This window comes from Zalophus californianus, chromosome 9, assembly GCF_009762305.2.
Source record: "Zalophus californianus isolate mZalCal1 chromosome 9, mZalCal1.pri.v2, whole genome shotgun sequence".
Classification (NCBI taxonomy): Eukaryota; Metazoa; Chordata; class Mammalia; order Carnivora; family Otariidae; genus Zalophus; species Zalophus californianus.
The window spans coordinates 64,580,594-64,595,257 of NC_045603.1; the positions used below are offsets into that span (position 1 = coordinate 64,580,594).

The 14,664-nt window shown below is 60.3% G+C and overlaps 1 protein-coding gene across 3 annotated transcripts; it reads right to left on the reverse strand.

The window, feature by feature from the left end:
• Positions 1 to 494: 494 nt before the first annotated feature.
• CACNB3 (calcium voltage-gated channel auxiliary subunit beta 3) lies at positions 495 to 14,179 on the reverse strand. 3 transcript variants are annotated; one of them, XM_027593509.2, is made up of 13 exons: positions 13,892 to 14,179; positions 5,563 to 5,685; positions 5,224 to 5,346; positions 4,661 to 4,776; positions 4,406 to 4,470; positions 4,170 to 4,189; positions 3,891 to 3,971; positions 3,632 to 3,690; positions 3,352 to 3,461; positions 2,880 to 3,031; positions 2,604 to 2,699; positions 2,318 to 2,467; positions 495 to 1,866 (listed from the first exon to the last, which is right to left on the reverse strand). In XM_027593509.2, the coding sequence occupies exons 1-13, from the start codon at positions 13,895 to 13,897 to the stop codon at positions 1,552 to 1,554; spliced, it is 1,416 nt and encodes a 471-aa protein (XP_027449310.1). In that variant the 5' UTR covers positions 13,898 to 14,179; the 3' UTR covers positions 495 to 1,551. The 3 variants fall into 3 exon arrangements, with proteins under 3 accessions (XP_027449310.1, XP_027449309.1, XP_027449308.1); XM_027593508.1 differs by lacking the exon at positions 13,892 to 14,179 and adding an exon at positions 12,755 to 12,948; XM_027593507.1 differs by lacking the exon at positions 13,892 to 14,179 and adding an exon at positions 9,381 to 9,857.
• Positions 14,180 to 14,664: the final 485 nt, after the last annotated feature.

Below are 14,664 nucleotides of genomic sequence, written 5' to 3' on the forward strand. Positions count from 1 at the left end.
CGTGAGGCACGGTTGTGGCCTGTCGTAGCGCCTCTGACACCCAGTCTTCAGTGCCTCTGCTTGTGGCTCCCTCGTGGCCGAGTCCACTGCTCACAGGAGGTGTGGCGATGGGGACCAGGGGCCGGAGCTGGGGCCCGCTGAGCTGGTGGTGGGGAGAGGGCTACAGAGCTGGGCAAGTACATGGAGTTCAAGTTACAACGATTCTTGGGCCTTTTGGGCCTGAGGTAGGGACAGCGTAAGGCTGTGACCAAGCCTCCTCTTCCCCACCTCCCAGAACAGGTCCCTCGTCCCTTCTGTGCTGCCGAATGTTTTCCTCCTCCCGGCCCCGCGGTGTGGGGGGGGGGGGGGCCTGGGAGCATCGTGCCTCCTCCAGCTCTGTCCTTGTTCCCTTCCCACTCAGTGGCTCCTTTGTGAGAGCCACTCTCTCCGGACTCGGACTGCGCAGTGACGAGCTTGGCCACCTGAGTCGGCAGACACAGAACAGGAGCCCGCAAGACTGTGCATGGTGTTTATTAGTGATGACTGTGAGGTGGGGGTCTTGTGGAACATGCTCTGTAGGTCACACACTAGAGCCATAAGGCAAGGGTAGTCGGGTAGACAGGGCATCTGGGGGCTGTCCACTGTGTCCTCTCTCTCCCCATCTAACCCTAACTTAACAAGCAGCAGCTATGAATCAGCAAACAAAGTTGGGCCCATATTCCCCAGGAGGCGTGAGGGCCAAGAACAGAAATGACAGGATGCAAGAGCAAAAGAATGAGGGAGGCAAGGAGGCCCCTGAAGCTGTTCCGTACAGTCTCCGCAGTACACGCCCTCCCTTCCCAAACCCCCAATCCAGGTCGGCTCCTGTCTGCCACCCGTCTGGCTTGACCATGCTCCGGTCTCTGCTGCTGTCAGGTGTTAGCTTTCCCAGCAGGGGAAGAGAGCCGCTGGGGAGCCTCTGGCCCCAGCCTCGCCGGCCGACTGCTCCAGCCTTGTGTGTGGATGCCTCACCCCAGCTGATGGACGGGAGTGTCACCCTGTTGGGCTCTGATTGTCTCATTTCTAATGTGTGGCAGTGAGGCGAGTGGAGGGCCTCGAACCCCAAAGCACAACCCCTGAGTCCCTTGACTGTTAGGACTCGTGCCTGTTCAGGGACCTTGTTTCTTCCTCATGCCATGCTGTCCACACACCCCCACCCTCGTCACTTGGAGGGGGCATCCCTTCCCTGAGTCTGGTGGGAAGGCCCTGGCAAAGGGGATCCTGGCCTGAGGGCACTGCCCGGGGGGGGGCGTGGCAGCTTCTTGTGCAGGAGAGGAAGGTGCCAGGGGTGCAGCACACACAGCTAGTACCTGGAATGGGAGCCTAGGGGGGTCACTGTGCCCAGGAGGTAAGGGGGCTCCCTGCTTTCTCCAGAACCTTGGGACCACAGGCAGCCCTGGAGCTGGGGCTGGGCAGGGGGTTGTGGGGGCTGAGCCTAGTGCCAGCCTAATGCCAGTCTACCTCCATCCTGCCTGGAGTGGGCTCCCTAGCCGGCTGTGCCTGCGCCTGCCAGGGGAGGGCAGCAGGAGGCGGTCAGTAGCTATCCTTGGGCCAGGGCCGGTTGCGCTGCCAGTTCCGGTCATTGTGGTTGTGCTCCGAGTCCTGGGCTAGGAGCCGGTCTTGGGGGTCATGCCCATTAGCACTAGGTAGCCCCGAGGTGTGCTGGCGGTGAGGCTGGTACAGGTCCTGGTAGGCGTCTGCATAGTCCTCCTCCAGGTGGCGGGAGCTACGCTGCGAAGACCCTGTCCAGGCTTGGCGGGAGCTCTCGCTGGCCTCGTCTGAGGGCATCAAGCTGTCCCGCTCCAGGGGCGAGTGCTCCTCGCCGCGCTCCCCCAGCAGCTGCTGGTTCTGGGGGCAACACAACAGCTCTAAGTAGGTGGGGCAGACCTCGCAGGGCCTCCCTCCCACCTCTAGTCGGGTGGGGGATTCTTCCCCCTCAGCTCTCAGTTCCTGGATACAGGAAATGGTGCAAGGAGGGAGAAGCATCTTCCACTTGAGACATGGAAAACCGGAGCTTTGGACTCCTGCAGAATTCAGGCTCTGCCTTCAAGACAGACTACGTGAAAGAGCGTGTTTCTTCTGAGCTCAGAAAAGTAACCTCAGATTACCCACCTCATTGATTTCTTCCCTCTCTCATCAGGGAGTTCCTCTGCCCATCTGCCCTAGCTCTGTACAGCAGAGCTGAGTTCTCCAATCCTTTGGCCTTCGAGCTGGAGGCCAAGGACAATCCTCTGGGCCAGGAGGGGGCAGTGCTTTGGCTGGCTTAGCCTGAGCATCTGTGCCCATTGGAAATGGGTACCTGAAGTCCGGGGATGGCACTGGGAGGGCCCAGAAGTCCAGGGCCAGGGGCTGGGTGGTGGGTGGCCCTCCAGTAAACCTCTAGGTACTCAGCCAGGTGCTCACAGGCATCCTCCAGCTGGTTCTCATCCAGAATCACATCAAATGACTCCTGGTGGGGAGAGGGAAAGCAGGGAGATGGGCTTCCTCTCAGTAGCGGCCCCCCACCCATCTCCAACACTCCCCCAGCCCTGGAAAAGCAAGAGTGGGCACAGCAGTCTACCTGTGTCGCTGACCCAGGCACTCACCGGTGGGCACTGAACCAGCTTATCATAAGCCATCATCTGTACCGTCAGGTGCTTCATCTGTGACTTCCCCCGGGAGCGGATGAGGCGCTGGAGGACCTGAGGGGGAAGGGCAGGGCTGGGCCTAGAAAGAACTGGGCCTGTCCCCCACTTGTGATACAGCATCAGTAGCAGGTGTGGACGATCAGGAGGGGGCAGCGGGGAAAGGGAACTCAGGAGTTGTACTGCATGGTGGGAGGGCAGCCCCATGGACCTCCTCCATCGCCACTGTTGATGTACCTTTGGTGAGGATACTTTGACAAAGACGATGATGGGCGCCAGTGAGGTCTTGGCCAGCTGTGCCGGGTGGTTGATGGTGTCAGCATCTAGCACTACCAGCTGCAGGGATTTGGCCAGCTCGAATATGCGCTCGATCTCACTCTGTACTTCCGCTGTGGAGGGGGCAAGCGAGCCGTGATGCTCACCGTGGGGCTCCTCCACCTGCTTCTTCCTCCAGCGGGGCTGCAGGCACTCCCGGATGGTAGATGGGAAGGAATCGGAGGGGGAGGGTACTCATCGAGGCCCCCCGGGGCAAGCAGAGAAACAGGGAGCGGGGGTGGGGGGTGGGGGACGGACTGGGATGGTTCTCACCAGTCCTGGGGCAGGTAGAGGAGCTGGGCAGGACTGCAAGGTGCCAGGGAAGAGGAAGGTAGGAGGAAGGGTCTCACTAATGCTCGAGCAGGCCGAGAAGCAGGAGACCGGGGCTTCTCACCAATGCTGGAGCGGGCGGAGGAGCGCTCAATGATGGTCCTCTTGCCAGGGTTGTTGAGCACAGATCGCTTTGCCAGCGAGAGGTCCGCTGTGACTCGGGTGATGGAGATCCTGGGGTGGGGGTGGAGAATCACAGCCCAGCTCTAAATTTCAAGCCTTAGGCCTCTCCTTACCCAGGTCCCGCTAACTGTCTCTTTAGAGAAGACCTGGCTACAGGCACCTGGAAGGAGATAATAATCTTCTCCCGGGTTCTCATGCCACCTGAGGCCAGAGCAGCTTACCTGCCATCAAACCTATGTTTGAGGAAGTCGAAGAGAGCCTTCTGCATCATGTCGGTGACCTGGGTGGGAGGGGTGAGGGGAGAGGCATGCGACTGACTGGGGGGCCTCTTGGGGAGAGGCAGCATCCCTAGGCCTGGCCCTGGAGCCCGCCCCCTCCACAGAGCTGATGAGGGGAGAACACCCCCTCCCACCATCCCTGCGGCCTTCCCATGGCAGGCTGGGCAGGGGCAACTCTTTGGGGTCAGGGACCTTCTCTCACCTCATAACCTTTCAGAGAGGGTCCCACCAACACCACAGGCCGCATGGAGGGCACCACATCGTACGGGGGAACGTGTTCTGCCTGCGGGATTGACCTGAGGTCAAGCAGGGCCGTGGCCCTGTCGCCTGTCCTATGCCTGACTGCTGCGGGGCAGATTCAGAAGTTCTGGGCTCCCTCCCTTCTCTGTTCTCCTGCCCTTCCAACAACGACTGCCCAGAAAGCTGTCCCCACAGCCATAAGCCATGAGCCCCCCCAGCCCAGATCCCTTTCTTGACTCACCTGCTTTTGCTTCTGCTTGGCTTTTTGGAAAAGGAAATAAAAGATTAAAGTTGGTGAAGGGGGAAAGGCCCCGGGGGCATGGTATTCCCTTCCCCAGGGGAGACACTGGGTTCCTCTGAGCTCTTTGGCCTCTCCACCAACCCCTTCCCACATGGCTCACCTGGGAACCAGCTCCCTTTTCCCCCTGTGTCTTAGTCACCCACCTACCCAAGACGGGCAGGTTGGGGGGAGGCTACCTAGAGATGGAGGAGGGGAGCGTCGGTTGCCAATGTCACTCAGGCTGGAGGGGTTCCCAGATCTCCTGAGAGCAGAAAGGGAGGTCAGTAAGCTTCCGTGTGCATGCAGGTTTGACACGTTATTTACCAGTTGCATACATGTCTTACATCTTAGCTAGTGAGGGAGGGGTGTGTGTAACATCTGTGTATCTGCACGTGTGTCAGCTTCGGGGTACGAGGGGGGTATGTTTATGGAGTCACAAACCCTGCTCTCACCTGGCCTTCTGCTCCTGCTTGAGCCGGATGCTTTCCAGGCGCTGGGGGCTGGGGATGAAGGCGATGTCCCCACCCTCTTTCACTAGCCTCCCGATCCACCAGTCATTGCTGTACTTCTGGGGGAAGGGGCGGTGAGAGGAGGCACCCAGGCCTCAGTCCTGGCTCTTCAATGTGAAGGAGCCAGGGAGGCATTCAGAGAGTTGGCCTGAGGAAGGCAGCACGAAAGGAGGGGGGCAGGAGAAGGTGCCAGAGGCAAGGGCAACCAGGTTTGAGCCACCCAAGATTTCAGTGTGTGGCATCACTGATGTCACAGGGGACCTAAAAGGCAACTCATCCAACTGCTCGCTTTACACATATGGAGGCTGAGGCCCAAGCCAGGTCTCAGAAGGATGGAGGCCCTGGGGATTGGGGTTTAGATACGAGGGGCATACAGGTGTGTGTTCTGGGTAAGAGCTGAGGAGTCTGGGGACTTGTTTATAGACTAAGACTGAAGTAAGAGGCATGGGAGCCAGGGCAAGAGCAGGGGAATTAGGTGGCTTCTCTTTGGGGTTGGGGTTGGTCACCTCTTTAATGTGCAGAAAATCTTTGGCCTCAAAGTTGACTCCAGAGCCCTGGACTGGGCACTCCTCGTCCAGTACGCCACAGTAGCTGACATTGGTCCTCACAGCAAATGCCACAGGTTTGTGCTAGGGAATTTGGCCATCAGTGCGAGTGAGGGGAGCTTCGCAGCACCCCTTCTAACTTCAGTGCCCCATCAGTAGCGGGCAGAGACCCCAACAGAACGCCCATGACACACACATACACTCACACTCATGAGCATCCTGCCCACTGAGCCCTGGGGACTTAGGACTGAGCACAAGTTTCCACACAGCCTGGCCTGGCCTGCCCACCCAAGTTGATACCTTGGCCCTTTCAAGCTGCTGCTGAGCCTGGCTCTCCACTTCCCGCCGGGCACTCTCCCGGTCCTCCTCCAGGGACACGTCCGAGTCCAGAGATGGGCGGCTGGTATAGGAGTCGGCTGAACCCTGGCATGGGGGAGAGGCTGTGACCCCTGGGCTCAGGCGTGAAGGGCACTGTAGGCACCCTCTAAGCCCTACAGCAGTGCGTCCACATGGGCAGCTGGGCCCCAGCGGTCCCTTCCGTCTCCCTGAGAAGGGCCCAGTGCCTCCGGGGCTGCAGGAAAGCCAGCCCAATTCCATATGTGCTAAGATCTGGGCCCCTCCCCCCAAGCCTATGAATACTGCAGCCTTGAATAGAGCTTTCCCTTTCCTCCTTCCTCCCTTTCCTCCCCTCTACCCTGGCCTCTGGGGCAGAGTGAAGGGAGATGTGCTGAAGATGATATACTGGAGATGATTCGGAATCTAAAAGACCCAGCCCTCTTGCTCACATCAGCCTGCAAAGCAGCCTGGACCTTATCCCTTTAAAATGCGTGGCAGGAGTACAGTCAGCCGGGAACAGTCAAGAGACTCTGGTTGGCATGGCACTGGTCCTGAGTGTCAGGATAGAGCCATCCACCCCCTTAGATCTCATCTCCCCCAGTGCCTACCCTTCCAGGGTGAAGAGGAGGACACAGAGCTGCCAACTCCTGGAAGTCACTTCCTCTGCACCTCCCCGCCCCCACTTTCTTTCCTCTCACACCTGCTGGGGCAACTGGCCAGGTGTGGGCAGCAAACAAGACACCGACTGAGAAGGCAACACAAAGCTGTCTCCCTGGGCCCCAGTGAGGCTCGGCCACGCCTACCATCTGGCCTACATCTCCCCAGCCCTTCCCCAAGGGGTATCAGCCCTAGAGGAAGGACCTGTCAGCGCCAGGCAACCCAGCCGAGGACCCTGGGGTGGTAGGGACAGGGTCTTTGGTAACCTGAGCCAGGAGAGTCTCCGAGTCCTGCCCATAGGAAGGGTCTTTGGGCAGGGGGTACATTTGGAGGGTTGCAGAGCTCACCCTGAGGGAGGCGCTGAGGGAGATGCACAAATGAGCAAGGGAAGCTGGACCTCAGGACAGGAGAAGTCAGGATGTCTGGGATTCCCCCTCAGTCTAGGGGAAAGGGAATCCTTTGTTTTCTGCCTCAGTTTCCCCTCTTTATGATCAGAAGCCTGACGTGCTACTTCCATCAGTTCTGAGGTGCAGGTGGCAGAGATAAGATAAGGGCCTCCGTAAGGGGTCCATGTGGGAATGTGTGTGTGTGTGTGTGTGTGTGTGTGTGTGTGTGTGTAGGGAAGGGGTTTTTAGAATGTACTCAGACCGAGGAACACTCCTTCAAGCTCACCGTGCATGCCCACTTAGAGAAGGCAGCGGAAGCCAGACTCTCAGTGGGGAAGACAAACTCACATATCGTCATGCCCTCTGCCCCAGCCCCGCCATCGGCAAGAGGGCTGGTCGGCTGGCTATCAGCCCGGGGCCTTGAGCTGCAGCTAAAGACAACGTCTGTGGTAGATGGAAGGCATGAAGATAGCACAAAGGGGAAAAAGTCTTTCATTTTACAGAGGAGTAGAGTCGGCCTGCTATTCCCCATCTCTCTTGAGAACAAAATAAGGCTGGCTTGACAGCGGGATAAAGAGCAGCTGAGCCCGGGAAGAAGCTTCACACTGTCAGTGGAGTGGGGGGACCTCCTTGTAGGGGTCTTAGACATAGGAGACGGCCATCTAAAGTGAACAGGGGCCAGTGGGAAGAGAGGCGAGAGACAGGCGGGCTGACCGCTCGCTTTGATAAGTGTACATCAGATGCCTCCTAGATGTCCCGGCCCATGCTGGCAGAGGAATCTGACCTTCACCCTCTGCTCCACAGGCTCTTGGCCTAATTTCGTCATCTTAATGTCCCTGCCTGGGGCATCTGGGTCACCTGGCCTCTCGCCTCAGGATGGGAATGACAGGATCTGCCCCTAAATGTTTAATGAGTTGTGCTCAGAATGGAACCCCCTCTCCACTATTCCCAAGTCCTCGGAGCTCACCCATCTCTCATGCGTGGGTACCACCTGGGAGGCCGGGGCCACCCTGCCAAGTGTGCTCTGGGCTCTTGCCTCCCTCACCCCCCGTTATGCCGAAACAGCCAGAGGCTCAGTGCTTTTGGAGCTGCCAGGAGTTGGCACAGTGCCCTGGTGGTGCCCCCCTTGCCTGGTGAGTGTGTGGGCAGGCTGCAGCTCCACTCTTGCCTGGCACAGGGGAAGGAGGGGAGGGAGATGAGCCGGTGGATTTATTTAGAGCCTGATCTCCCTCCTACTGCTTCAGAGGGGGCCTCAGGGAGAGCAAGGAGCCAGGCAAGAGAAAGGAAAGTGGGGGAGGGTGATCTAGGAACCAACAAGGGGTGCGGAGCCAGAGAGGGGGCAAGAGACTGCCCCAACACCAGCCACATGTCAGTCTTTACCTTGCAACAGCCCTTGCCGTCTCACCAGGGCTGGGAAAGAACCTTCTAGGGCCCGCCAGCCCCTCAGGGAGGTTCATTCTCAAGCTCACCTTGGCACCCTGGGCCATGTCAGCTGTTCCTTCAACTGTCAGAAAGAGGTGTCCACCAGAGCCTTGAAAATCATCTGCTCTAGCTGCAGTGTAATTAGCCCCAGAGGCCCAATGGGGAATTGGGCCCAGCAGGAGCCCAGTCCCAGAAAAGGGCGGATAGCTGTCTACTCTGAACCCGAGGACTCCTGTATCCTGGGCTTGGCACCAAGAGATGGAAGAAAACGCAAATACTCTCCTTTTGACTGGAGGGCTCTACCCTCCACACCTATCAGGGACCCCTCCCGAGCCATCTAGCGGTCCTATCCGAAGGAGGCCTTCATGCAGGAGGTTTGAGGGAAGGGACAGAGAAGCTGCTCCCCATCCTTGCCCCATCTTTCCAGGCACTCTCCCTGCTCCCTGAGCTCCGGGAATCACTGCCTAATGAGCTGATTTGTCTCAGTGGGTCAGGAGATAAAAGCAAAGAGGAGAATTAAATATTTATCAGTTGCCTAGTTCTCTGAGCAAAGAGCTTCCTCTCCATCCCCAGGCCCTCAGCTCCTCTGGCCTCACCTCCAGGCCCTCCACGCTGAGCAGGAGTTCAGGAAGCCCACTGCTCTGAGGAGGCCTCAGCAGGAGGCAAGGAACGTATGGGGCTCAGTCAGCTGGCCCACCCATGTGCTGGGCGCCTAGTTTCCAGCCCGGGAGAGAAGCTGGGCTACAGCAGGCAGGGTGAGGAAACAAGGCAATGCTCAGGGATGGCAGCAGAAGGGAATAATGGAGGTCCTCAAGTTTATGATCCTTCTGAGGCTGGTACCTGACTCTCTGATGCTCTCCTAGGCTCTGAATTTGTCCTTTACTTGAAGCACAGGAGGTCTGAATTCTCCTCCTCCCAGAAAGCTCCAGCTTCTCCTGTAGCTGCTGTGTTCAGACCCCGGCAGTCCTCCTTTGGGAACTCCAGATGCTGCGTGTGCCCTCTTTACAGCCTCTGTGCCCTCAGCCTCCAGCCCTTCCTCCCTCTGTCCTTCAGTCCTGGGCTCTGGAGCCACCTGCTTGAGCCTTTCCCCCACACTACCCCCCGCCTTGCACACACCCTATACCCCTTGGTCTAGGACTGGGGTCCTGGGAAGCCCTGGGCATGAAAATCCATCTCCCCACTTTCCAGGAGCGCCCCTCCCTGCACGCCCTGCCGCTCCACTGAGGTGTTTTTCAAAGTCCTGCACGGGGGAAGGGTCCAAGGGAGAAGAGGAGTCACCCCAACTTCCCCACCCCCACCCTCACCGTGGGCACTCACCGCCTCCGAGTCCTCAAACCCGGGCACGTAGGAGTCGTCATACATGGGGGAGTCCGGGTGGGGGGGGAGCGCGCGGCGCCGGGGGCGGGAGCAGCCCGGAGACAGGGGCGAGGACAGCGGGCCGCGCCCGAGAGATGCCACCGAGCCCCGCAGCCCTGCGGGCGGCGGCGGAGAGCGAGGGAGCGCGAAGGAGAGAGCGAGCCGCGAAGACCAGCTGCTCGGAGCTCAAATCACCGCTCCCCCCACCCCACCCCCCCCAAACCCTGCCGGTCCCACCCCGAGCGCGGCTGAGGAATCTGGCGCCGGCTCCTACAACAATAGTGCCCGCCCACCTGACCCCCTCCCCGGGAGCAGGCGAGGGCGGCGGCGGGGGGCGCCGGCCACCCGGAGAGCCCGAGACCGGCCGGGGAGAGGGTGGCCGGCCGCAGCCGGGGGAAAGGTGGGTCCCCAAGCACCTATGGGGCACAGGGGCGGCGGGGAGGAAGGGGAGGAGAGACTGCGGGCGGGGCGGATCCAGGCTCGGAGGAGGCGGGGCGAGGAGAGATGCGGAGACAGAGACGCTCAGCAACCCAGGAAATACTCCGCCGGGAAACAAAGGGCTGGAGCGGGGGAGGGGAGGGGGCGCGGAGATGGTACCCAAGCCGAGAAAGCGGAGGGTGCAGGTTGTGGGGAGGCAGGAGACAGAGAAAGGAGGGGTCGAGGCAGAGGGAGAAAGGGGGGGGAGACAGGAAATTAGGGAGACTGGGGGAGCTCGGAGAGGCGGGGCGGGGGACGGGCGGCCGATGGGGGAGGGGCCCCAGGTGAGAGGGCGGTGTGTCTGGGCCCTGGCGGCCCAGAGGCTTGGAAAGCAAACCCGCAATGGGGGGGGGGGGGGGGAATGGGTTTGGCGACCCCAGGCCAATGTCGTGAAAGTAGCCCCTACCCCAACAGGTGCTCGGCCCCCTTAGGGCTGGGACCCTGCAGCAAAGGGCCTTGGCGCCCAACCCGTGCAAAGGGGGATGTTTTGGGTCCGGCCGCCCCACACCTGTTGCGCGAGCGGATTCCATCCTAGTCTGGCCAGGATGGGGGTTCCCTTCCTCACTTCCTTGCCAAGGACTGAGCCAGGCAGTGCCAAGGCATCCGTGGGAACTGGGGGAGGGAGGGGCTGTTTTAGGTGAGCCTAAAGGGAGGAGGAAAGAAACCGGAGGGTGGAGGTAGGGGGACCGTCGGGGCTGGGACAGAAGGTGGGATCCTGGCCACCCTGGGGTTGGGACGGGGTGGGTGGGGGAGGGCAAGACGAGCGAATCACTAGTGTGAGGCCAGATTCCCTCCTTAGAGAAAGGATGGGGGTGGGGTGGCCGGTATCCGGGTTGGAGCCACGGGGCCGCTCTGCACCAGTCAGTCTCCTTCCCAGGGGCACTGAGATGTGAGGTTAGAGACCGAGCAGCAGCCCTCCTCTTTGAATAAACTTCCCCAGAGATCCACCCATTTGAGCTCCCTCCTTTCTTCCATCTCCTGAGCAACACTGTTTCTTTGAATTTTGATTACTTACCTGCCGCCCTCCCCCACCACTCGGGGGATGTGAGATATAAAGAGGGTTACACTTGGAGCCCTTCTGAGCTCAGTCCTTCTCCAGTCCCAGTTTCTCACACCCAGGAGGGTGAATCAGGAATCTGCTCATCGCTTTATCTTCCTGAGCTACAGGGGAGTCAGAAGACGGAAACTGACACGGTTTGATGAGGTCTAGGGGGGAAGCACTGCGCAGGGGAGAGAAGAAGACCACCCAACCCAACTGGCTTCCCCGTTTATGTCCCTTGTTCATGTTCCATTGCCAAGAAAGAAGGAGAGAGGGGGCCTCATCTGAAGACTATCTTTAGTCTGCCTTTAGTCTGTCTACCCCTGTGAGTGGTGCAGCCCAGCTCTGCTTAGCATCTTCCTCCTGCTGGATTTGGCAGACAACTTTGTTGGAGCCCTAGGGCCTGGCAAGCACTGTTGCCGGGGGGGGGGGGGGGGGGGGGGGGGGCGGGACAAGCCGGCTTTCACAGTTCCCTCTGCTGAGTCCAGCACCATTTGGGGGTTGGTTATACATTGGATTCTTTGGTAGTGCCGGTTCCCAGACAGTGTTCTTGTCACTTTCGTGCCCTCTTCCAGTTCCTCAGAATTCCTCGGATCCTGTTTTATTCTCTGCCTCTTCAGTTCCTTCTGTTTTTCCAGAAGGGCAGAAAGGAGGCACGAGGTGTGAAAGAATAGGACCTTCAAGGTGCTCTCTCTCCTGGAAGATGATTCCAATGAAGACAGCTGCTGAGGCACCTGCTTCTCTTCCCATCCCTGAATCTACTCTCCCGGTCTCTCCTTTTGGGACTCTTTCCACCACCAGGGGTCCTGCGGTCCAGCGGATCTGTCATCAGCTTTCACTCCTTCCTCACACATCTTGTTGTCTTCATCCCCATCTGGGACAGTGGTGTCCAAGTCTGCTTCTGAGGCAGGAGGTGCCATGCCAACCACCCCTGGGAGATGGGTTCAAGTTTTTCACACCTGGGCCCATCCCTTGGGTCTCACAGGAGCTTCAGAGCCGCTCTCCTTCCCTTATCTCTGAGTTGCTACTCAATGCCCCCTTCCAATTCTCACCTCACCCACACCTGCCTGCTCCAGTTCTCATACCAGCTTCCTGTCTTGAAACAAGACATGCGCCTATCAGTATCCGTGTGGCCCCTAACCCCTTTTCTTTTCCGTGGCTGAGCATAAGGGGAGAGAGCGAGGGCACAAAAAGGATTCGAGGATTCCTGCTCTCCTTGTTCTAGGAGAGAGCTGTTAGACGGGCAGCTGGCTGGTAGCCAAGACGCAGGACGTAGGGGCGGCGGCTGGGTGGGGGTGGGGGACCTGGGTAACCAACCAGGTCTGGGAGTTGGAGTTCTTGGGAGTCTCCAGAAGACATTCTAGCTTCTCCTGTAAGGGCACCAGGAAGCTGGACAGATCCTAATCCCTCTGCATTGAGTGGGGAAACTGAGCTAGTACCTCTGGGAAGTCTTTCTCCCCAGCAGTCTTTAAGAGCTGGACCACGCCAAACCCCCCAGCATTCTAGCTGCTAGGCTGCCCTCAGGGAGCCTGGAGAGGGGCACCCGGGGAGCTTGGTGGATCCCTCTTATCTCCTTCCTTCATCTAGCCCCTTTTCTGGCTCCCCAGGCAGTCTTCCCCTCCCGTCCCAATCCCAGTGCTTAGAAGCTGCCCCCTCTCTGGTTGCTCCTTCCTTTCTTGCCCGCCTCTTCCACCCTTAGCCTCACCTCCTCGATCTTCCTCCCTCCCCATCCCTGCAGTCTCCCCCAAATGCGGGCCCTCTTCCTAGCTTGGAGTGGGGGTCTCCTCCCACCCACTGGGGAGGGGGCCCCCGCCTTTACCTCATTCAGCAGGAAGGTTGCACTGGAGTCAGAAAAAGACATAGACCGGGCTAGCGGCCTTTCCCCCTCCCCCGGGCCAGGGGCTCCGAGGCGGGAGCAGGACCCGGCCGCCGCTCTGCACACTGGCTCCCGCCTGCACGCCTGGCCTCGCCCCACGCCCGCCCGGCTCGCCGCGGGCTCGCGTCCCTCTCTCCGGGTTCCCTCCCCCTTTCCTCCTCCTTCCCTCCCTCTCCCTCCCTCTCCCTCCCTTTCTCGCCGCCTCTGTCACTCTCTCTCTCCGACCTTTCAGTCCTGCTCTCTCCATTTCCGTCTCTTCTTCCTCCTCTCTACGGCCCGTGCTCTCTGTTTATCTGCGAGCCTCCCACTGTCCTTCGACCCCCACATCTCGCCTCCCTTCTCCGCCTCCCCCTTCCTCCTCCGGCCGGCCCCCCCAAAAGGTAGGGGCTCTGGAGCTCCCACCGCCGCGGGCAGGAGGGCGGCAGTAGCTCCGGGGCTGCCCGGACCCCGGAGCTCTAGGCGGAAGGTTCTGGTCCCTCCCGACCCCCCGCTCCGTGCGTCCGCGCTCGACCCCGACCTCAGCAGGGGAAAGGATCGAAGGGAGGAATGCCCGTGTGCGGCTCGCTGGCCCCCGCGGCAAGGCGCCCCCTCCGGGGTCCGGGGGAAGCCACGTGCGGCCACCCGTTCCCGACCCAGACCCTGCGTCTCCAGAGCGCCCGGGAGTCTCTCCATCTCCCCTCTCTCCCGGGTTCCGGCGCCGCGGACTCAGCCCGCGAAGGCGCGGGGCGAGGCGAGGCGAGGCGGCTCCTCCCCGACCGGCTGCAGCGCCCCCTAGGCTCCACTCGCCCGGTGGCCGCACACGCCCTCCAGGTGGCGGCACCCGCCCGGGGGTCCAGTGTGTCGGCCGGCTGGGGGCCAGCCCTGCCAGCAGGAGGCGCTGCCTTGGCCGGAGCGGAGGGGGCGCTGCTCGCAGCCAGACCCCCACCGAAGCCAAGGCCGAACCCCTCTCCTTCTCTTTTCCAAGAACTGCGGTCCCACTGGTCGGACCTCCCGTATGGGACTCCAGGCTGCACTCTATCTCCACTCCTGTAGGATTCCTTTGAGACCCTTGGCTTCTCTGGGGCCTTAGACAGCTCCTACCTCCATGTTGGTCTCCAGGGGCGCCCCCGCTGAGCCCAGCAGCTTCCCGGCCCGGCCTGGGCAGCAGGGAGTACAGAGTCGCGGGACCGCTGCTCCGGTCAGTACCCTGTCCGCCCCCTTCGGCGGGCACGTCAAACAGGACAAGCCCAAGTTCTGGCTTGGGGAAGGGGGGGAGCGGGGGTGTAGCCCCAGCCAGCTCTCTCAGCTCTATCCCTGCACCCTTCCAAGCGGATCAGCCTCTCATTGGTCCTTCCACACCTCCAACACCCCCAGGCTGGACTCTTCTGTGTACCCAAGACGGCGACTAAAGGGGAGGGGGCGGCCGAACACCTCGCGGAGACAGACACGCCCTGCTGCTGAGTGACAGGAGTCCCTAACTTCCTCTCACACCACCTAGAACTCTTCCCCTTAAGATCAAGGGCGCTCCGCCGGTCAGCCTTAGCCCTTCTTTTATATCCCTTCCCCTGGCGGGGGGCTGGGTCCTGGAACCCCTCCCCCAATCTTCCCATCCCCTGGGGATCTTGGAAGACTTCTCCCCCTCTCTGTTGAGCTGACCCTCCACTTGCCCCCATTCCAGAGGGAGCGAAATTGGGGAGAAGCAGTTCTTCTCTCTCCACCCCTAGCTCCTCCTCAGGCTGGACTTAACCTGGAAAGTGCTTTGCCAGGGCACCTCCTCTCCCTCTGTGATCTAGTCCAGTGGGTCCGAGGATCTCCTACTACCCACCTACCCCCAAGTTCCTCAGCTTCAACTATTCAGAGGAGATAAAGAGATT